The 24,534-nt window shown below is 40.0% G+C and overlaps 1 protein-coding gene and 1 pseudogene across 4 annotated transcripts; both read left to right on the top strand.

The window, feature by feature from the left end:
- The first annotated feature begins 682 nt into the window (after positions 1–682).
- On the top strand, positions 683–7,887 carry LOC105030081. Of its 4 annotated transcripts, none has more exons than XM_010903742.5 (3): positions 683–701; positions 4,693–4,768; positions 5,868–7,887. In XM_010903742.5, exons 2-3 carry the CDS (start codon positions 4,758–4,760, stop codon positions 7,417–7,419), a joined length of 1,563 nt encoding a protein of 520 aa, XP_010902044.4. In that variant the 5' UTR covers positions 683–701; positions 4,693–4,757; the 3' UTR covers positions 7,420–7,887. The 4 variants fall into 4 exon arrangements, with proteins under 4 accessions (XP_010902044.4, XP_010902043.4, XP_019905137.3 ...); XM_010903741.5 differs by lacking the exon at positions 683–701 and adding an exon at positions 2,330–2,382; XM_020049578.3 differs by lacking the exon at positions 683–701 and adding an exon at positions 2,917–2,935.
- Positions 7,888–14,738: 6,851 nt separating this feature from the next.
- LOC105030089 lies at positions 14,739–23,547 on the top strand (annotated as a pseudogene).
- Positions 23,548–24,534: the final 987 nt, after the last annotated feature.

The raw sequence follows: 24,534 nt of genomic DNA, 5'->3' as shown, positions 1-24,534 counted from the left end.
AAAAACACTGTGCAGTTAGATAGTGTGTAGAGAATGCAGTGGGAGATCTGTGAAATCACGTGACTAAATGCAGGGACAGGATGGAGTCCAGACAATGTAAATTAAAAGTATCAGGTAACATGTAAGCATGTAAATCCCATCTAAACTTGTCCTTGTCTTTTTTTGGGTTCCGCTCAGGCCCTGACAGCAACTGACACTTTATGGAATCGACACTAATAAATTAACTTGAAAAATACATGTTAAACCCACTTGGCTAATTTACATAGGATTTACTGATAAAATACAGGTTTAAACAAATTAATTGATTTAAATTGGGACCACTGATAAAATAAAAGTTTGAATAATTTCTTTCCAATTTTTAGGTTTGATAAATATTGTGTTTTTCAGTTTAGATGGGATTTACATGTTTACAAGTTACCTAATACTTTTTATTTACATTGTCTGAACTCATCCTGTCCCTCCATTTAGTCACGTGATTTCACAGAACTCCCACTGCATTCTCTACACACTATCTAACTGCACAGTGTTTTTCCCTGAAATCAGCTGACCTCCTCAGAGGTTCTTCACCACACACTGTGAGCTGTACATGGATGTTCTGATTGGTCAAATACTATCAGCCCCTCCTTCCATGATTTCAGTCTGCTATAAATAAGAACATCTGGGGATGGGTGTCAGCTTGACTTCTGGATGTTCATTGGGATGTAAGTGTCTGCTTTATAATTATTACAGGTTCTTGTTTGTTGATATTATTTCCTGTATTATTATGATTGTATTTTTAATAGAGGCAGAATGCTTATGTAATTAACATATTTGCTGCTTCCCTGATATTTATTACATAAAAAAGTCACTGCTGTTGACAAGGATATACACTGCTCATGGTCCAGAATGTAGTGAATTATCTTGCTTGGAAATACAACCCTGATGTGCAAATCATTTATCCTTATAAATTATTAGAAAATAGTACAAAGGCAACATATCAAATATAGAAACATAGAAATATTATTGTTTTTGGAAAAATACGTGCTCGTTTTTGAATTTGATGCCATTAACAAGTTTTAACAAAGTTGGAAGAGGGGCATGTTTATTACTGTGTTTCATCACCTGTTTTCAACAATACATTGTGAGTGTTTGGGAACTGAAGAGACCAATTGCTGTAGTTGTGAAAGTGAAATGTTTACCCATTCTTGCTTGAAATAGGATTTCAGCTGCTCAACGGTTTGGGGTTTCCTTTGTCATAATTTATGTTTCATAATGCACCAAATTCTTTGCCAGACAACGTAATCGGAGCCAAGATGAGCGAATTTCTCTTACTGAGTGAGTGAGTGACAGTCTGAATGACTCCCCTGTGTTAAATAGCATAGTGGTTAGAGGGACAAGAATATTAGCCAGTAATAGGCTTACTAGTATCCACTAACTTACCACCCTATTCAATGTGATGGCAATTTTATCGATCAGAACTCTTAAATGAGGAAGTACAGGGACGAAATTCTCTTGTCACCGTGTAACAGTTTTATTAATTATTTGCAAATAAGAGACGTGTCAAACGCTTACAAACATAATCGTCCGAGGAGTCTCTGACTCCATACATGCACAGTCCATATTTATGACAGTTAAAAGGGGTTTGGTAAGTTGTTGCCCATTTGTCTTATGTCACATAGGTTTTTACCTAAAGGGCGGGCTGTCCCCCCACCTTATCCTTCCTGCCATAATGTTTACTGTTGCGTTTACCTAAACAAGCCAATTGCTCCTACTTCACCCCAAGGACCACATTCCTGAGGAACAAAAGGACTGACACCCTTCTTTGTCTAGGCAGGAGAACATGGTCAAAAGTACCTAATAATCCTCTGATATTATACAGACATGTGTGTCACAATCAAAGTAAAGATTTGCATACTAGCCAATGGAAAGACAGACATTTCTCAAATGTACCTTAGTTCAAAATGTCCATAACATCACCCATGACTGCATTCCTGTACACAGCTTCAACACCATTGTCAAGTTCGCAGTGACGAGTCAGCTTACAGGGAGGAGGTCAAGTGCCTGTTGGCTTTGTGCACTGATAAAAACATGCCCCTCAATGCAAAGAAAACCATACCATACCGTCATCTTCCGCTTATCCGGGGCCGGGTCGCGGGGGCAGCAGTCTAAGCAGGGATGCCCAGACTTCCCTCTCCCCAGACACTTCCTCCAGCTCTTCCGGGGGGACACCGAGGCGTTCCCAGGCCAGCCGGGAGACATAGTCCCTCCAGCGTGTCCTAGGTCTTCCCCGGGGTCTCCTCCTGGTGGGACGGGACCGGAACACCTTCCCAGGAAAGAAAACCAAGATGCTCATTGTGGATTACAGGAAGTCTAACGGTTGCAGTACCCAACTTCTCATCGATGGTACTGAGATGGAGTGTGTCCAGGGCCACTTTTTGTCTGTCCTGAACAAATCCTAATGCATAGTTTGTTTTGACGAGGCTTGAACACGGGACCTCTTGCTAGCCAGGCCGCGTCAATAACCACTACACTATTTAACAAGGGTCACTCCCTCCTACATAGATATTCGCTATTCCTGGCCGGCTCCGGTTATGCAGCCTGGCAAAAATGAAATTAAATAAAAAACATTGACCATCGCGATTATCCAAATCTATGTGCTGTTGTTGTGTTACATATATCCTGTCCTCTTTCTGTGCTGTTCATTGCGATTCGCAAAGCGAGTTAGCGGTGCAGAGACAAATATTGTTTTGTTTTCTTTGCAGAAATATTACTAATAGTTATCTCAGTTTATCCCCACGAGTTTGTCGACATTCGTGTCAATTTTAGACCATGTCACTTTTTATGGATCAGCATTAAAAGGGGGGAAGACCACTACAAGTGTGGCCCTCAGAAGTGGAGCTGTAGTGAGGGTCAATTTACCGATTTGGTATGAAGGATACAAGTTATTCCTGTGTTGGTGAGTGTCGCTAACAGGATACTAGGAAAAATACACAAGATTGATTGATAATTGATAAACATATTATCCTTGGACACATTATAATTTCTAATGCTGTCATTGAAAATTAATGTACATAATTTTTTGTGTACACACCTAACTTGTACTGTATGAACAGATTGTATTAGGAGAGGCTTGTGATATAGCAACAGGTATTCAATCTTGATTTTGAAGCTGCACTTGTGATTTTTGACCTGCATCAGCCATACAGATGTCAATAGATCTCCCTTAGAATGAACCTTGACTTCACCACACATATTACTTTGTTCCCAGCACACAACTCCAATACCATGACAAGTGATAGAAAAATACACTCAACTAAAGGATTATTAGGAACACCATACTAATACTGTGTTTGACCCCCTTTCGCCTTCAGAACTGCCTTAATTCTACGTGGCATTGATTCAACAAGGTGCTGAAAGCATTCTTTAGAAATGTTGGCCCATATTGATAGGATAGCATCTTGCAGTTGATGGAGATTTGTGGGATGCACATCCAGGCCACGAAGCTCCCGTTCCACCAAATCCCAAAGATGCTCTATTGGGTTGAGATCTGGTGATTGTGGGGGCCATTTCAGTACAGTGAACTCATTGTCATGTTCAAGAAACCAATTTGAAATGATTTGAGCTTTGTGACATGGTGCATTATCCTGCTGGAAGTAGCCATCAGAGGATGGGTACATGGATGTCATAAAGGGATGGACATGGTCAGAAACAATGCTCAGGTAGGCCGTGGCATTTAAACCATGCCCAATTGGCACTAAGGGGCCTAGATTGTGCCAAGAAAACATCCCCCACACCATTACACCACCACCACCAGCCTGCACAGTGGTAACAAGGCATGATGGATCCATGTTCTCATTCTGTTTATGCCAAATTCTGGTGAGCTCGTGCAAATTGTAACCTCTTTCCTATTTGTAGTGGAGATGAGTGGTACCCGGTGGGGTCTTCTGCTGTTGTAGCCCATCCGCCTCAAGGTTGTGCATGTTGTGGCTTCACAAATGCTTTGCTGCATACCTCGGTTGTAACGAGTGGTTATTTCAGTCAAAGTTGCTCTTCTATCAGCTTGAATCAGTCGGCCCATTCTCCTCTGACCTCTAGCATCAACAAGGCATTTTCGCCCATAGGACTGCCGCATACTGGATGTTTTTCCCTTTTCACACCATTCTTTGTAAACCCTAGAAATGATTGTGCGTGAAAATCCCAGTAACTGAGCAGATTGTGAAATATTCAGACCGGCCCGTCTGGCACCAACAACCATGCCACGCTCAAAATTGCTTAAATCACCTTTCTTTCCCATTCTGACATTCAGTTTGGAGTTCAGGAGATTGTCTTGACCAGGACCACACCCCTAAATGCATTGAAGGAACTGCCATGTGATTGGTTGATTAGATAATTGCATTAATGAGAAATTGAACTGGTGTTCCTAATAATCCTTTAGGTGAGTGTACATTGAATTACCAAAGGGTCCTAGACTAGAACAGTACAACAATTCATAAAGCCCATGTTCCACCTTCCACAACTGCCTTCCTTTAATATTCCCCCGGTCAATGTGGGCCCAACAAAGATTTCCAAACGTGGCTACCCTCCCATGTGCTAATAAGGCGTGCAAATGACAAACTATGCACTCTGCACTCAATATTGTATGGTCTACACTGCAACCAAGTATAAAGGGGAAACACTACAAACTATCAAATGCTATATGTTCTTTATTTACAGAAATGAATCCTGTTAACACCTGTCACCTGTATCTTATTTGGGTGGAACACAACTAAAATACCATCATGGAATTCAAGTGAGTATCCAAGGATTTTGAATATACCAATGTTAAGAATTTCCAAGCTGTTTGATCAAACCCAGATTAAGTCTATTTCTGGACTATAAAACAGGCTTCATAGACAATCTCCATGAAAAGACAAAGACCAGAAAATGATTGCTCTGGATCTGGTTAACACATCCAAAATGTATATGCCCAATTAGATCATAAAAGTAAATTACAAGATATGGATTTGGTTTAATGTTTATAAATAATGCAAGAAGGGGAGCATGGGGTAAGTTTAGCCACTGGGTTAGTTGACCCACCCCCTGTATTAAAATTGTTGTGCTGATGAAAGAATAAATAATACTGGCCTTCTATATACTAGTTGAAGATCTAGAGCTTCAGCATTTGTGTGTTCGATTGCAGGCTCAAAATGATCTGAAACAAAGAACTTTCTTCTCAAACTCAGTCTATTCTTGTTCAGAGAAATTAAGGGTGATGGGCCCTCTACATACTAGGGTGAGGAGAAATAACACACAGATCAAAGAAACAATAAATTCTCATTTTCACCTTATCACCTCCCAATTTAGTCTCCCCTGTCCCTTGTCTTAAGTGTGATGTTCAGGTCAGGACCGGTCCGTTGTAATCAAGTCTTTGTGTTTCAGTTAATCTTAGGAATTAAAAGCCCTGATCATTGCACTCTGCTTTTGAGTCCTGCCTCATCTCTATTCCACGTTACACCCATCTACTTTTAGATGTGCCTCTGTACCTACCTCAAGGTGCAAAGCACTGTGGAAGTAGTAGGAATCTCATAATTCAAAACAAATTACTTCCTGGTTTGATAAAAGGCAGTTTTTTTTCTGAGGTAGGCATTGTTTTAAAAACTGGTAGTAGTGGAGACAAACACTGAAAGTGCCCTACCAGTGGAGCACTAGTCTACTTTGATGCAGTTTGCTGTATGAGATGCACATCCACTAAAAGTCACTTTTAGTATGTATTAGTTATTATTTGGAGTTGCTGGTTATTATGTTTAGCAGCAACTGAGGTAAATCACATTTGATTTAGCTGTAACTTTAGCTGTATACCAATATACTAGTAACAGTATAATAACAATATACAATAATTTATTTCACAGGGACACATCATCAAAAGTAAAAAACATGATTCCACAAAGTCATCTTATAAATAGAGGACCTCCTGCAAGATATCAACTAGAAACAAAGAAGATGAGTCTGGATAATAATGATAAACTCAGAAGATGTACATTTCTAGAGAAAGATCCCTTTATGATGAACAAAACTATTCTGCTGGTAGGAGAGACTAGTACAGGGAAGTCCACTCTGATTAATGCCATGGTCAATTATGTCCTGGGGGTTAAGATGGAGGACAAAGTCTGGTTTGAGATCACTGAAGAGGAGACAACAGGTCAGACTGAAAGTAAAACTACAAGAGTAACTGTATATGAGATATTTGGATATGAAGGCAGGAGAGTCCCCTACTCTCTCACCATTATCGACACTCCAGGATTTGGAGACACAAGAGGAATCGAAAAAGACAACATGATCGCTGAAAAATTGTTTCAGTTGTTTAGGTCTGATAAAGGGATTCATCAAATTGATGCTGTTGGTTTAGTCATAAAGGCAGCAATGAATCGTCTCAGTGACAGACAACAGTACATCTTTGATGCAGTTTTGTCTTTATTTGGCAAAGATATGGAAAAAAACATTGTGGCCTTTATCACACACTCTGATGGAATGGCCCCAAAGAATGCGCTAGAAGCCATTACTGCAGCAAAGGTTCCCTGTGCCAAGAATGAGAAGAATCATCCTGTACATTTTGTGTTTAATAATGTTCAGAGTGAACCCAATGATGAGAAATATGATCACTATCAGGAACAGGCCTGGAATCAAGGATTAAAATCCATGGAAAAGTTGTTTACTTATTTGAATAACATTGAAACAAAGACTGTTAAGAAGACGGAAGGAGTACTGAGAGAACGCAAACAGCTGGAAGCTGTAGTTGGCAACTTACAGGAACTGATAAAAGAGATTGAAGTAAAGCAAAAGGAAATCAAGGACACTCAAAATGCCCTGGAGAAACACAAGAATGAAATGGAGGAAAACAAGAATTTCTCATATGAAGTTGAGGAAATCTACAAAGATAAAATCTCAGTAGATACATTAAGGAATTGGTTTCTTTACAACAACGGAGCGACCATCTGTACAGTCTGTGAGGAGAACTGTCACTATCCAGACTGCTGGTGGGTTTCTGATCTCTCCTGGTGCAGTGTGATGAAGAACAACCACTGTACTGTGTGTACTAATAAATGCCACTTCACCAAGCATGTCAAGGGAAATGAAAAGTATGATCTCAAGACCAGGATGGTTACCAGGACATATGAAGAGTTGAAATACAAGTATGACATCAGTGAGAAAGGTGTTGGGGAGAAAGAGAATGTGCTCATCAGACTTCAGAAGGAACTGGAGGAGCTCACAAACAAGAAGACCTCACTTGTGGAGGAATCCTACCAGTGTCTCATCATACTGGAAGAGATTGCCTTGAAGGCCATCTCACTGTCCACTGCCAAACATCTGGACTTCCTGATTAAGAGGATGACGGAGACAGGAGACATGGAGAAGGTTAAGAAACTGGAGGAGCTGAGTAGGAACACAAGGAAGGGTATTTGAGGAGAATGGCAAATTACGTCATGGGAATAAAAAAATCTGAAATAAAACAAGAAATTTGTATTTTTAACTAAAAGAAGAAAAATACTTTAACAACACAATATAAAAATCACAATTGTCAGCAGTGAGGAATGCAGGCATGTTATAAGATTGACATTGTCAATGTTGATGATGAGCTTGTCCAGAGTCTATTAAATCTAATCCAGGTCAGAAGCATGACCAGATGGACAAGGACAGGGACAACCGGGTGGAGGGGGCTGGAAATGTCAGGCATCGTCTTGATCTGCTACACAGCCAGGAGGACTTCGGACAGTGGCAGCAATGAATGGATTGCATGAATGGATCACTCTGTTTTTGTAATTATTATTTTGTGTCTTTTTTTAGGATGACTGTATTTACTCACCTGAAAATGAGACTACAGCCTCAATGTGATTTTCCCTATCTAATTTATGTATAAAATATTATACCATGTTTAAGTGTATTTGCATACTTTATTTGGTTGTTTAAAAAACAGATGCAAACTTTGCAAAGGAGTTGTTATTGATTAATGACAGCATTAACAAATCATTAGTTAACAGTTGGCAGTTAATAGCCTACACAATTTTTAAAATGTTCCCTAAATCTTTACTCATCGCATCCACAGTCAACATTCCTGAAGAACATAATTTCAGACCTTAAAGGGTGTAACTCTGTTGTTACATGTTAAAGGGGCTGTGACCTCCAATAAGAGGGATGGAAGCTTTGCGGAGTTACATTTTCTGATTTGAGAATACACAAACCTAGTAAAAATGTTGGATATGTCATGAATGAATGATAAACACAAAATATTAAAATTTCCTTTTAATTATCTCTAAAATGAATACAATAAAATTACCAAATAAATGCAGTTTTGACTGTCTGTACACAACCATAAACTTTTAATTGCATTTTTGCCGATGAGCAGCTAAAACACATCCCCCATGGAAACCAGGTTAAATCCATGCTCTGAATAATTTAGACCGTTGTCATGGTGAAAGGGTCCAAAAGATGGGTGGACCCAATCAACTGTTCACTAATACAAAATGTCTGCATTTCTAAATAATCTAATAAACCACTAAAAGTATGTTTTAAACTATCAGATATGATCAGTACTCCAGTTTTGAGCAAGCTTTGTAAGTAGGAAAACCTGCAAAATCGGCACTGTATCAAATACTTGTTACCACTGTATATGACTTCTTTCCTGTGTGTGATCTCTGATGCTGTTTCAGGTTCAATAACACCCTGAAGTTCATTCCGCAGTGGGAACAGTGCTAAGGCTTCTCTCCTGTGTGAACTCCCTCATGAGATTTTAGGCACGCTAACCAGGCAAAAGTAATTCCACATCGGGAGCAGTCATAAGGCTTCTCACCTGTGTATATTCCCTGATGTATTTTCTGGGAAAATCTTTTTCCACATATGGAGCATTGATGAGGTTTCTCTTATGTGTGTGTTCTCTCATGCATATTCAGTGTCCCTAACCATCTGAAACTATTTTTACAGTGGGAACAGTTGTATGGCTTCTCCCCTGTGTGTATCCTTCGATGTTGTTTCAGTCTCACTAAACCCATAAACCTCTTTCCACACTGGGAGCACTGGTAGGGCTTTTCTCCTGTGTGTGTCCTACTGTGCCTGTTCAGTGATCCTATTTTGCTATAACTCTTTGCACAATAGGAGCAGTGATGTGGTCTTGCTGATTTGGCTGTCTGTGGGTCTGGTTCACCTGAAGGACTTTTCCCACTGTCAGGCTGAGGGTCAGGTCTCTCCCCTGACAAAGACAAACTTAGTTTTTTTTTAAATAGAGAGACCTAAATGAAACCTCCACATAGCAAAATGATCTTCCAAGTTTATCTTCAAAGTTAACAGAACATTTTATTAATTGTTGTGGAAATTCTTGAACTGATGTATACTTGGTCCTATACATGTATAAATGGGTTACTAGTTAAAGGTACTGAGTCCCCATGTTTGGATAAGAAAAGGAATGTAGGAGAGGGGGATCTGGTGTTCAGGGTCATTATTGACTGGTATCAGCAGATTATAGGGTTACTTGTGAATCGGTAAATCTGTATAACCCATCAGTGTCTGTCTGTTGTTTGTCCAGATGCTGTTAGTCTTCTCCTAGAGTTGAAGAGGTTTCCCATGTGGGGGAGGATAGCTTGGGTGAAACCTAGGAATGTAATGGAACAAAGGGAATGTGTTCTGTCTATAGGACAGCATCTTACCACAACCCTTTCTCCACTATAAGTACTGATGACTGTTCATGTATTAAGTTAGAGATTCCTCTCACGATTATTTTGTAAGCATTTGACACGTTTCTCTATTTGCAAATAAACTAAATTATGCCAAGAGAATTTTGTCTTTGTACTCCCTCCTTTAAGAGTTCTGATCGATGAAATTGCCATCACAAATACAAATAGAAAAATCATTATTTACATTTTAGTTATATAGCAGATGCTCTGATCCAGAGCGAGTTACACAAGTAATTAGTCTTTAGTGTGTTACTCAAGAGCACAAAAAAAAAATCCTTGCCATCTTTTGAACCAGCAACCTTTCAGACACATCAACCTTGACCTCCAGGCTATTGGCCTTCTTCCAATGTAGAACATTAACGCAAAATCTTTGGATTGCCTGTTATTTCGCCTCAGCAGAGAAACATGAGCCCTGAGGAGGGGTGGTGCAGTGATACAGTTATGAACTGTTCTGAGCTCTGCTCACTTCTACTTAGCTGCACTACTTAGTTTTAACACGAATTGACAAACGCCAATTGAAATTGGATTTGAGGGATGATTGATCAGGCTGATGCCACATTCATCCACATTCATTTTGCAGACACAAAGTTACTCCCCTCTGTAGGAGGGGAGTAGCTTCCTGTGCTCATTGTCAATATTATTTCACATTAAATGGGATAAGACGGCATAAAACATTTGCTAAAACCAAAGTATAGTAATAAAAACTCACATACCCCAATTTCTCTGAACCAAATTCCAGTAGACACTTGAAATCAGGGACCTTGTTAATAAAAGATGTTTACTCACAAAAGACAAAGCTAGCATTTGTGATTGAGCAGTGGTATGGCTTCTCTGAAATAACTTTTCTCCCATGATGTGTGAGCAGTGGTATGGCTTCTCTGATTTTAATTTTCTCACATGCAGCTTAAACTGTGGTATGACTACTCTGAAATGAGTACTCTTCTGTGCAGCGTGAGCAGTGTTATAACTTCTCTGAAATGAGTACTCTCCCATGCAGCGTTAACAGCTGTGATGACTGAAGAGACTCATCTCTGCCTTGTCAGAATCATGAGGATCCACAATATTTAATTCTCTGTAAAAACAAATTCGGGCAAGTGCTTAACTTCTGATTATTCCAACCTGCTTTGGTCTGAGACATAGTAGTCTCAGTGAGATTAACAGTCTCTGTTATGAAAGACTTGAATAACTGTCTGTGGATCAGTAGTTTAGCTTGACTCAAAGCATTTTTTCTGTCTGTTTAAACAAGCCTATTTTTATCAGACAACTACATATTTCAAGGAACAGTGACATATGACGACATCCATTTTAAAAAGAGGTAACATTTATTAAACAATAACATTTCATTTTCATCACAAAGTACATCAATGTTAAATTAGAAACACTTAAAGTCTAAAAGCCTCTACCTGCCACCTGCTGAAAAGAAAATATCAGGTTCCCTGTAACATAAATCCATAACCCTTACAGTTTCTATAAACTCAACTGTTATAACATAAATCCATAACCCTTACAGTTTCTATACACTGAACTGTTATAACATAAATCCATAACCCTTACAGTTTCTATACACTGAACTGTTATAACATAAATCCATAACCCTTACAGTATCTATACATTGAACTGTTATAACAAATCCATAACCCTTACAGTATCTATACATTGAACTGTTATAACATAAATCCTTAACCCTTACAGTATATTTACACTGAACTGTTATAACATAAATCCTTAACCCTTACAGTATATTTACACTTAACTGTTATAACATAAATCCATTACTCTTACAGTATATTTACACTGAACTACAATTAAGTACTCCACAGGAAATCAAACAAGTCCACACAAAGTTTGAGTGCAATAATAACATCAGTAAAGGTTACAGTGTCAGACTCGCTAGATCCTAGTGGAACCTATTGTTTCCAATAAAAAACCTGAAATGTCCCAAATCATATCATTATAAATTGTCCATTTCACATTCTTTGGATTCCAATATAATGGTTTTATAACATTTCTTTTACATGAGTTCTCTGGTGGGATTTTAAGTACCTTCTGTAACTAAAATTCTTCCCACATTGATCACAGCTATATTATTTATCTCCTGTGTGAGTTTTTTTGGGGGGGATTACAAGTTGCTTCAATTCGCAATACTCTTCCCACTCTGAAAACAGCTATTAGGTTTCTCTCAAGTATGACTTCTCTGGTGTGATTTTAGGTGGCCTGCTTGAGTAAATCTCTTCATTGATCACAGCTGAAAGATTTCTCCCCTGTGTGAGATCTTTGGAGTGCTTTCAGGTAGCTGACTTTGTCAGTTTTCTGGTGTGATCTCAGGTAGTTTGACTGAGCAAAAGACTTTCCACATTGATCACAGCTGTAAGCTTTCTTCCCTGAATGTATTCTCCAGTGTATTTTAAGATCCGTTGAAGAAGTCAAAATGTTTCCACATTCAGAGCAGCAGTAAGGTATCTCTCCTGTATGGATTCTCTGGTGTTTTTGAAGATCTGTTGAAGAGGTGTAACTCTTGCCACAGTCAGAACAACTATAAGGTTTTTCTCCAGTATGGATTCACTGGTGTCTTTTAAGTTCTTATAAAAACATTAAACTTTTCCTATTAAAACTCAGAGCAGTGGTGAGGTTTCTTTACTGTGTGTCTCTGTTGTGGTTTCTTGAGGTGCTCTGATTTAGAGTGACTCTTCTCCGCCTTCATGATGTAGTTGAGACTCCTCAGAGGATCTACTGTAGTCATGTCTCTCTCCTGTGTGAATGACAAGTAAAGATGGTTAAGCAGCAAGATTGTATAAGAAAGTGTGGTGCAACTATGAGTCAATAACTAAAACACAATCTTCACTCTAGACCAGGGCTGCAACAACTAATCAATAACATTACTCTAGACCAGACCAGCAACAACTAATCAATAACATCACTCTAGACCAGACCAGCAACAACTAATCAATAACATCACTCTAGACCAGGGCAGCAACAACTAATCAATAACATCACTCTAGACCAGGGCAGCAACAACTAATCAATATCATCACACTATACCAGGGCTGCAACAACTAATCAATAACATCACTCTAGACCAGGGCTGCAACAACTAATCAATAACATTACTCTAGACCAGGGCAGCAACAACTAATCAATAACATCACTCTAGACCAGACCAGCAACAACTAATCAATAACATCACTCTAGACCAGACCAGCAACAACTAATCAATAACATCACTCTAGACCAGGGCAGCAACAACTAATCAATAACATCACTCTAGACCAGGGCAGCAACAACTAATCAATATCATCACTTTATACCAGGGCTGCAACAACTAATCAATAACATCACTCTAGAGCAGGGCAGCAACAACTAATCAATAACATCACTTTAGACCAGGGCAGCAACAACTAATCAATAACATCACTCTAGACTAGGGCTGCAACAACTAAACAATAATATCACTCTAGACTAGGGCTGCAACAACTAATCAATAACATCAGTAATAAAATATAGTTGGAAAAGAATGTCACATTGTTTAGATAAATCTGATTTCAATTACATTTCTTTCCAGCCGTCCTGCATTTTCTTTTCATTGACCTGCTTTTCTGTCACCACATGCATCATGAATAACCACATAAAGGCAGATTCATGCCAAGGAGCCAAGCAACAGAAAGCCATCTCACGCAGTTTCAACATCGTCTCGTTGTGTTTATTTCTGTAACTACACACAGAATAAAAAAAACATTTAAATGTATCATATTATTTAAAAATGTTGTCCTAGACTGGCTCCTTGATGTATAGAAGTAATATTATATATTGGACATAACTTACTGGTGTTAATCAGATCTTCAGTCTCCTCCTCTAATGTGACAGGAATCGACTCTCATTCACTCCAACATTGGGATCTTCCTCTATTTTCATGGTCAGATTCTCCTCTTTCACCATAAACAATTATTTCCCTTCTTTCACAGGAAGGTCTTCAGCTTCTTATTTCACTGTAACAGCCTGAATCTCTGCCCAACCTTAGAGACGCACAACTCCATCTGCTGACTGGAGTGGGTAATGCGGTTAAGAGATAATGACAAAAAGATGTACTCTTCTGCTGGCTGAAATGAGGTTACAATGCAGTGGTAAATTCTGTATTACTTTAAACTACAGTAACCACAAAATTCCAGCTTGAACTCAATATTAATGTCAATAATTGATGGTAAGTAGTATTCCCTTCACCATGTAGGCTTGAAAAGGCCGTTTTAACTTCCAAAAGGAATGAAAATAAAACTAAGCTGACACCAAGATGATCAATGCATTCCAAAAGAATTTATTTCAAGCTGTTACTCAATAAGAAGCATCTGTAAGCCCATCTGGACCCAGCTACGATGTGGGGAAAACATTTGATGGTCAGATGAGATCAAAATAGAGGGAAACTAAAACAGCTGTGTTTGACATAAGCCTGGTGCTGCCCATGCTTCAAGACACAGCACCCCAATAGTGAAGCATGGTGATGGCAACATCATACTGTGGGGATGCTTCTCAGCAGTAGGGACTGGGAATTCCCAAATAAATTACATGATCATACATCACATGGTGCTTATAGTTGTAGATTCTTCAGAATTGTTTATAAATCAGTGTAGTGTGGTATACAGCATGCTGATTTCCTATCATATCGGGCCACTCCAAAATGGATGTGATAATAGTCACAGCCTTCCTAACACATGTTACAGTTGATGAAATACAAATGTTAGTGTGTAGGGTTTTCTAGCATGCTAACTCTCATTAAGACAGACAGGTATTATAGTTTGTGTAACTAGCTATCGTTGGCATTTATTCTTTGGATTTTCATGGTGTAATGGAGTTGACTGATGATCGTTACATTCCTTTGTAACGAATCAGTTATTAACGCTCACATTGAAACAAACAAACAGTATCACTATTGGAAGCCGAAACGTCTTAAAATAATTCCGATTGATTTGTTAGAGTAGGTTGTGACACGTCCCTTTCAATTATTGTTAGCCCAACGCTATAAAACTAACGAAGAATACGATGACGTATAATATAATGGACGGGCTCTGGTTCAATAACAGTCAGACACCTTCGTGGCTTGCTGGTGAAAACATACATTATTTAGAATGCTTTGGAGTTAATATTAGTCATTAATCACTGTGCTTAAAACACAATTCATTCGTATCTATTCGTTACCCTGTTTAATTTCAGTATTTGTTTTCTTCGCTTTGTTGTGACCTAGCTGAATGTGACGTTCCGATCTAACGTTAGGTAACGAAGACCATGATCTCACCAAACTTCTCCCCTCCTGCTAAAGAAGAGGACTGCTGGACGGAGAAAGAAACTCCCGTGAAAGAGGAGAGTGAAGATGCCGCTGTTAGCGTAAAAAAAGAATTTGAGTTTGAGGCTGTTACAGTGAAAGAAGAAGAGAACGTCGTTCCTGTGAATGGAGAGGCGTTTTTGGTGAAAGCTGAGGGGAAGGATGTTACTGTGAAGAAAGAGGAAGATGCACTTTTTGGAGTGAAAGAGGGGGTGATTACAGTTACATTAGAGGAGAAAGAGGAGACTGTAGATCTGATTTACATAAGTAAGTACTGTCTATATATGGGTATTTCTATGAATCAAGTGGTTGACACCATGGTAGCCATTTCTAAATGGTTTGATATGTGTGGAAATGTGCTCTTCTTGAAGATTCATGTGTATAGCATAAATTGGCACAACTAGACAATAACGATTAAACTAGATGATACACCACTGGTCACAGAGGAGTCCCACAGAGATGATACACCACTGGTCACAGAGGACAGGTCACAGAGATGTTCTACTGAGATGATACACCACTTGTTACAGAGGGGTCCCACAGAGATGATACACCACTGGTCACAGAGGACAGGTCACAGAGATGTTCTACTGAGATGATACGCCACTTTTCAGAGAGTAGCCTCGTACAACCATCTTGATCTTGCGAGCTCACATTCTGTTTCACTACACACATTAGTTTGGACATTCATGCACTCTAAATGTTTTGTATGGGCATTGACAACAGCCATTGAGAAAATAATTGTTTTGAAAGATTATTACAGTGAGGGCTACCATTAACAGAAGTTCCAGGACGCTCATTTAGAATTTGCTATAAATGGGTTTGTGTGGTTGGTAGAACTGAGGAGCATTTAGCTTCTTCTGGTCATCATCAACTAAATCCCTCCCTCTAATTATCAGACAGCGCCGATTGGTCTGGCCAAAACTTGGTTTGAGGAAGAAATAAAAATATTGTTGATGTTCAGACTGATGTGTAGAGTGAAACAGAATGTGATCTTGCGAGATCAGGATGGTTGTACGAGGCTACACAGAGAGGTCACACAGAGGTTACAGAGTTACAGACACTAATTCATAAATTTTTCCCCTCAAGTTCAGAAGAGTTTTGGTTGCTGCAAAGGAAGCTTCTGGTAGTTTCTTCCATTTGACGATGATGGAGACCACTGCGCTCTTGGAAACCTTCAACGCTTTTGTTTTTATAGCCTTCCCCAGATTAATGCCTCTACACAATTCTATTATGGATTTATAATTCCAAAGAAAATGTATTAATTTAAAATTCCCCAAATGTATGTACCAATCCTAGATTGCAGATTTTACTGGAAGTGTAGCAGATTTTGATAGTAGGGGTATACTGTTATCACGTCTGATTGGGATCTGTATTTGAATTGCTTTACTCTGTTCTTAATCTCAATCAAATAGTGAACACAACTGTCCCAGCCCACTGTCATAGATTTCAGAAACTGAAAAACCTACTGTACTTAACAAGATAACATTTGCTTACTTGGTTGCAGAGGACAGTTGTAAAAGCATTTAAATATTCACTACATTGTATGTTTGACCTCATTCCCACAGGAGAGAGAGGTGACCATCTTGAATCCTCTGGGGAACCTCAACAACACCAAGATCCTGACAAGGTAGAGTAGATTCTCCAGATCAGATCACCAGATGGTACTTGATTTACAGAACAACTGTCTGGTCTAGTTGGTCTGGTTCTATCATACAGTTAACCTTAACAGAACAACTGTCTGGACCAGGTGTCTATGAACCACTTCATCAAGGTCTGGACCATGTGTCTATAAACCACTTCATCAAGGTCTGGACCAGTTGTCTATGAACCACCTCATCAAGGTCTGGCCCAGGTGTCTATGAACCACTTCATCAAGGTCTGGACCAGGTGTCTATGAACCACTTCATCAAGGTCTGGACCAGGTGTCTATGAACCACTTCATCAAGGTCTGGACCATGTGTCTATGAACCACTTCATCAAGGTCTGGACCAGGTGTCTATGAACCACTTCATCAAGGTCTGGACCATGTGTCTATAAACCACTTCATCAAGGTCTGGACCAGGTGTCTATGAACCACCTCATCAAGGTCTGGACCAGGTGTCTATGAACCACTTCATCAAGGTCTGGACCAGGTGTCTATAAACCACTTCATCAAGGTCTGGACCAGGTGTCTATGAACCACTTCATCAAGGTCTGGACCAGGTGTCTATGAACCACTTCAAGGTCTGGACCATGTGTCTATAAACCACTTCATCAAGGTCTGGACCATGTGTCTATAAACCACTTCATCAAGGTCTGGACCAGGTGTCTATGAACCACCTCATCAAGGTCTGGACCAGGTGTCTATGAACCACTTCATCAAGGTCTGGACCAGGTGTCTATAAACCACTTCATCAAGGTCTGGACCAGGTGTCTATGAACCACTTCATCAAGGTCTGGACCAGGTGTCTATGAACCACTTCATCAAGGTCTGGACCATGTGTCTATAAACCACTTCATCAAGGTCTGGACCAGGTGTCTATAAACCACTTCATCAAGGTCTGGACCAGGTGTCTATAAACCACTTCATGACAACAGTCTAGTAATCATTATGATGTCTCTGTCCTTTCTTTATGGTTTCCAGGACAACAGTATCCTACCCCTCCCATACTTCCCTGAGTCCCTGGGTCGTGTCTCTGTCAGTAGGACTTTACTGTTGGGTCTGAAGAGGGTGTCAGTGAGGCTGGTGGACTGCAGGAAACCTCTGGGACTGAACGATAACACAAGAGGAGGAAGAGATTTGACACATCAGAGTAAGTTGTAGTTTTTGTTTAAACCAAGCGTGCCGCACAAGCCCTGAAAAGTGAAGCCAAAACGTCTCGATCGCCCCCTGGTGAGTGGTCCCAGTATAGGTCATAAACCCCGCCCTCCCCATGTTATTCAATGGGACGCGAGACCAACTAAACAATTAAATTACCCTTCAAATATCTTTTTTCCGAAGCTGGTTTCTGTCATTTACTGTAGTTTGTATCACGCTAATGTAAATTCAAGAGTTTGTTTTTAAAATAAGTTTGTTTTTAGTTAGTTATTTAATGCTCTAAAAACGGTGGTGTGACGTCGTGATTCACAGCTGTGATTGACAGCTATCTGAGCCGAGGAGCCACTGAATCTTCGGAGGACTGAGGAGATTGGAACTTTACATTTAATCTCTAAATTTCTATAATTGATATAATTTCACACGGACATAATGGGTTGTTCTGCAGTACATTGTGCTAACCGATCTGGCATTTCCAATCGATCTTTGAATTTTTTTCGGTAAGTTAAATTTATAAGCTATTTAATTAGTAAATAAATGTAATGGGCTAGCTAACGTTAGCTAAAAGACAACAAGCCTCGTTAATAGCCATGTTAATAGCTAGCAGGTGATCGTTAGCTAGAAGTTACCAATTATTTTTGTATTAGGCCTATTCTAAATTAAGGTTAAACATGATGTAAGTTAGGCTATAACATATCGTCTAGGTTTAACAAGCAAAGGTTGTACTGTACTTGGACTTGCGATTGATTACGGTATGCGCATTCTGCGAGGGAGAGTGAGGGCGGGGCACAGGGGTGGGGCCGTTGATTTCGCGGCTTTATGGCTTTACTTCCTGCTCGCTACTGCGCATAACTACTGCGCAGAACTGGTCCCAAGATCGCTATCTGCGCAGACGCAAGTCCAAGATGTCAGCGCCGTATCAGGACACTGGCGGCTTCATTTTTCACCAATGGAAAAGAGCGAAAGGGCGTCGTCCATTTTTTTTACAGTCTATGGTTTAAACAAAGAAACATAAACTGATGAGCCAAAATGTTATGACCTCCTGCCTAATATGCTTTCGATCCTGCGCATGCCGCCAAAACAGCCCTAACCCACCAAGGCATGGACTCTACATGACCTGTTTGTCCAGAACATCCCACAGATGCTCAATCGGATTGAGATCTGGAGAATTTGGAGGCCAAGTCAACACCTTGAACTCTTCAACATGTTCCTCAAACCATTCCCAAACAATGTGTGGCAGGGGGCATTATCCTGCTGAAAAAGAGGCCACTGCCATCAGGGAATACCGTTGCCATGAAGGGGTGCACCTGGTCTGCAACAATGTTTAGGTAGGTGGTATGTGTCAAATTCACATGAATGCTCAGACCCAGGGTTTCCCAGCAGAACATTGCCCAGAGTATCACACTCCCTCCACCAGCTTGTCGTCTTCCCACAGTGCATCCTGGTGCCATCACTTCTCCAGGTAAACGGCACGCAGACCCATATGCAGTAGGGTGTGATGCACTGTGTTGTGACACATTCCTCCTGTAACCATCATTAACATTTTCTCTGACTTTGGCCCAGTAGACATTCTGTCGGTTTGGATCAGACAGGATAACCTTTGTTGCCCTCGTGCATTGATGAGCCTTGGGTGCCAAACAACTTGTCATTGGTTTGTGGTTTGTCCCTCATTTGACCACAGTCGGTAGGTTCTCACCACTGCTGACTGGGCGCGCCACACAAGCCTTGTCATTTCAGAGATGCTCTGACCCAGTCATTTGGCCATAACAATTGGTCCCTTTTCAAAGTCGCTCAGGTCTTTCCTCCTGCCCATTTCTCCTGCATCCAACACGTTGACTACAATAACTTATTGTTCACTTATCATCTACCCAGAACTTGACAAGTGCCCTTGTTAGGAGATGATCAATGTTTTTCGCTTCACCAGTGAGTGGTTATAATGTTTTGGCTTATCGGTGTATATATGTTTACATATATTAAGTTGCTGATGCACATTTACTAATAAATTATTCACTAAATAAAAACAATATAAAAACTTGTTCCCCTGGTAGAGAAACGTCAAATTATCTGATGGGTTTTTTGAGTCTCTTACATGTTCCAGAACCCCTTTAAAAATGTAATTTTAATATCCCTAGCACAAAGTGATCTTCTGGGATGTTTTATTATAGCTCATTAATTCATGGGACCATTTTGCGTGACTAAAATCAACATCAAGAACATGAGAGAGTACAGCAGTAGCGCTGAATGGCCCTCAGGCCCAACCAGTTAACTGGTCTCCAAAATGCTTTCATTCATTATGAGAACAGTAGCTGCTAGTTCTAGGTCGCTAAATCAAAATGTGTGAATAAAACCGGTGCAATAATATTTTAAATGAATTAGATTAAATCTAATTAATTCAGCCTTTAGTGGGATCCTAGTGGTTCTTCAGCAAAAATATTTCTGGAAACCTCCATAGACTTAAAATAAACAAAATGTTTTCTATCTACTAGTGGTCCGTATCCACCTCCATAGACAAGCCTTTAAATAAACAAAAAGGTTTCAATCTACTTTTTGGGTTTCAAGAGGATATACTGTAGTTTGTTTTTAGTGGTTTGCATTTTAACTAAATATAATGTTCTTAAATAGTGTTAATTGTAATATTTAAGAAATCGTTATTTACAGTTAATCCTTTTGGGGTCATTTTTAGGTCACCTAACTTTATACACCTAATTCCACAAACCTTGTTGCTCTGTATAATGGACATTATTCTCTTAAAAAAGGTGTATCATTTTATATGCTGAGGAAGGTTTTTTTCTGGAAGAGCAGTACAGATGTAAACCCATGCTACAGAAGTACAGATGTAAACCCACACTGCAGCAGTACATGGGTACTGGAGGCAGTGGCTTAGACAGCTGGACCACTCTAGGACACAGTTAATGGAAACTACTGCGCTGTGTTTTGTTGTAAATTTATCTGCAACTCTGAGTCTTCTTATTTTGTAAGAATAAGGCCTTCCAGTATCCTGGTAGGTTGGAATAAAAGGTCAGAAGTTAACCATCTTGACATTGTTATTCACACAGGAGAGATATGTGATGATCCTGGATCCTCTGGGGAGTCTCAACAACAACATAATGCTGACAAAGTAGAGAAGAGTCTCTCCAAATCAGAACGCCTCAAGAAACAACAGCAGAAAATGGGGAAGAAACATCACCACTGCTCTGATTGTGAAAAGAGTTTCACCTCTTCACAAGGCCTTAAAGTACACCAGAGAATCCACACAGGAGAAAAACCTTACAGTTGCTCTCAATGTGGAATTAGTTTTTCTAGATCATTTTCCTTGATATCACACCTAAGAATTCACACAGGAGAGAAATTGTATGTCTGTGGTCAATGTGGGAAGAGGTTTTCTTCATCAGGCCATCTGACTGTGCACAAAAGAACTCACACAGGAGAGCATCCTTATAGCTGTGATCAATGTGGTAAGAGCTTTTCACAGACAATCAACCTGATATCACATCAGAGAACGCACACGGGAGAGAAACCTTATAGCTGTGATGAGTGTGGGAAGAGATTTACTCAGCCAAGCCATGTGAAATCCCACCAAAGAACTCACACAGAAGAGAAACCATATAGTTGTGCTCAGTGTGGGAAGCGTTTTAGTGACCCAAGCAACCTGAAATCCCACCAGAGAACTCACTCAGAAGAAAAACCTTATAGCTGTGATCAATGTGGGAAGAGTTTTAGCCACACAACCAACTTAAAATCGCACCAGAGAACTCACACAGGAGAGAAACCCTATAGATGTGATCAGTGTGGAAAAAGTTACAGTTATCCAAGCAACCTAGGGGAACACAAACAAACTCACTTAAAAGATAAATCTTACAGTTGTGATCAATGTGGGAAGAGTTTTACTAATGTAAGCAACCTAAAATCGCACAAGAGAACTCACACAGGAGAGAAACCTTATAGCTGTAATGAGTGTGGGAAGAATTTTACTCAGCCAAACCACTTGAAAATACACTGCAGAACTCACTCAGGTGAGAAACCGTATAGCTGTGATCAATGTGGGAAGAGATTTACTCAGTCAAGCCACAAGAAATCACACCTGAGAACACACAGGAGAAAAGCCTTATTATTTTTGTAGTTGAATCCTAGAAGTGGGTAAATTGTAAAGATGTGCTGTGCTACTGGCAGGTGCCTGACTGACTGATTATCATTTATGTCTGGCTGACCATCTCAACTGTTTTCACATGATGCAGAAAAAGGAGATCTCTTAAGACTGGAGGTTCCCACTGAATCTGGAGATTGTCAGGCATTAGGGTGACATCTGATTACCGTTATTTAAATATTTATGACTCTTGTTTTTGTTCCAGTTGGCTAAGCTGAAGTGATTCTGATGACAAAAGAGGTTCTAGTTCTTTTTAATCAAGCTGCTGAAATACAGTGCATTCAGAAAATATTCAGACCCCATATTTTATGTTCCAGATGTATTAAAACATTTTCCTCATTAATCTACTCACAATGACTCATTGACAATGGGAAAGCTTTTTTTATATACATTTAAAAATGTGTATACAACAAAACAACCTAAATAGTTGTGTTTAAACATAATTGGAGTCCACCTGTGTTAGATTGAATTCATTGGACAGGATTTGGAAATGCACACACCTGCCTATATAATGTCCCACATGTGACAGTGTGTGTCAGAGCAACAACCAACCTCAGGGCAAAGGAGTTGGCGGTTGAGACTGAGGCTGGTGCAGAGGAAGAGATCTGGGTAAAAACATTTCTGCAGCATTGAAGTTCACAAGAACACAGTGGCCTCCATCATTCCTAAATGGAAGGAGTTTTTAAACAGCAACACTCTTCATAGAACTGACTGCTTGGCCATGCAAAGTGTCACTTCCAGAGGAAACCAGTTACGGCTGATCACAAGGCCAATTACATCGCTACAGTGAGGCATGGTGAAACCAGACACCACTCATCACCTGACCAATAACATTCCTACAGGGGAGCATGGTGAAACCAGACACCACTCATCATCTGTCCAATAACATCCCCTCATCATCTGTCCAATAACATCCCTACAGGGAAGCATGGTGAAACCAGACACTGCTCATCACCTATCCAATAACATCCCTACAGTGAAGCATGGTGCAGGGTCATGCTGTAAGATTGTTTTTCAGTGGCAGGAATTGGGAGACTAGTCAGAATTGAGGGAAAGTGCCAAGTACAGACAAATACTTGCTCCAGAGCACTCAGGGCCTCAGACTGCAGCAAAGGTTCACCTTCCAACAGGACAACGAACCCAAGCACACAGCCCAGACAACACAGGACGACTGGCTTCGGGACTTTTAATCTCACTGAGTGGCTCAGCCAGAGCTCAGACTTGAACCTGATCGAGCTACTCTGGAGAGACCTAAAAATGGCTGTGTAGTGGCGTTCCTCATCCAGCCTGACAGAGCTTGAGAGGATCTCCAGAGAAGTGTAGGAAGGAAACTCCCCAAATACAGGTGTGCTTATGGTGTCACAATGTTTGTGTCATTTTATGGTTTGGTCTGTGTAGATTGTAGGGAAAAAACAGATGCATTTTGGAATATGGCTGTAACACAGCTCTGTGGAACAAGGGAAGTGGTCTGAATCCTTCCCAAATGCACTCTATATATCACAGATGGTTTTGGACATATCATATATTCCTTTTTAGACATTGATGCTTGCTGATATTCTCTACCACATAAAGGTACAAAGAAAAGTATCATGGTACCACTGTCACTGGTTAACTGTAATAAACTTGATCAGTTTTGAAGACAACTGCTCCTTGTAATTCTGTGGAATTATTCTTCTATGTAAGTCACTCAAAATTATTTAGTTTGTTGTCACAAACTGCTTTTTCAAAACACCCAGCCTGAAACCCCTAGGAGCAAGAAGCAACGATGTTGATGCACAGTGGAAACACTCCCCAAAAGGGGCCAAAACCTAGAGAGGAACCAGACATGGAGGGTTGACCAGTTCTCTTCTAGCTGTTTTAAAAGAAATTAAGAATACAAATTGTAGTAATTAAGAAATTCATGTGGTGTACGTAGTGATGGCCATTCGGGGCTTCATTACTGTTCTTCTAGCAGAAGGATATTATGCCAGATGCGCTAACTCAGATTTTCTTTTTCCAAATAAAAGCCATCATTGAAATATATGAGGCTATATATTAACAATCTAGTTGGTACAATTTATGTTTCATGTCCGTTCCAATGTTGTTCTTGTCTGTTCTTTTTTACAGACTAGATTGCTAAATATATGACCTTGTAAATTTCAATGATGGCTTTTATTTGGAAAAAGAAAATCTGAGTGCTGCCACCATAATATCCTGCTGCTAAAATAACGCTAATGAAGCCTCGTTTGGCCATCACTAGGTGTAGGTCTAGAGTCTATAAAATCGTCTGGTAACATCTTGATCTGCAACACACCCAGGAGGACTTTGGATAGGGACAGCAACAAGACTTTCAAGCCCGGTTCTTCGGAGATGTGGGCCAAGACCTCATGTCCTTCTAAGTTTAAACAGGGCAGGTGACGGAAAATGTACAGAACTGACCCTACTCCCCCGGCACAATAATATAGCAGCGTAAGACCTTGAGGCTGCGAGTGTGACAGAAGATAGGCTAAAAAGTCAAACTGTAAATACACTGGTTGCACACGAAGAGAAGCTCAAATTGTGAGAGAAGCTTTTCAACATATAATTGGAAGCTGCACCAGTGAGACCACAGGAGAAGCCTTTTCGC

This window comes from Esox lucius, chromosome 9 (genome assembly GCF_011004845.1).
Source record: "Esox lucius isolate fEsoLuc1 chromosome 9, fEsoLuc1.pri, whole genome shotgun sequence".
NCBI classification, from domain to species: Eukaryota; Metazoa; Chordata; class Actinopteri; order Esociformes; family Esocidae; genus Esox; species Esox lucius.
Note: the sequence above shows the minus strand (reverse complement) of the source record. Positions and strands in the feature narration are given on the sequence as shown.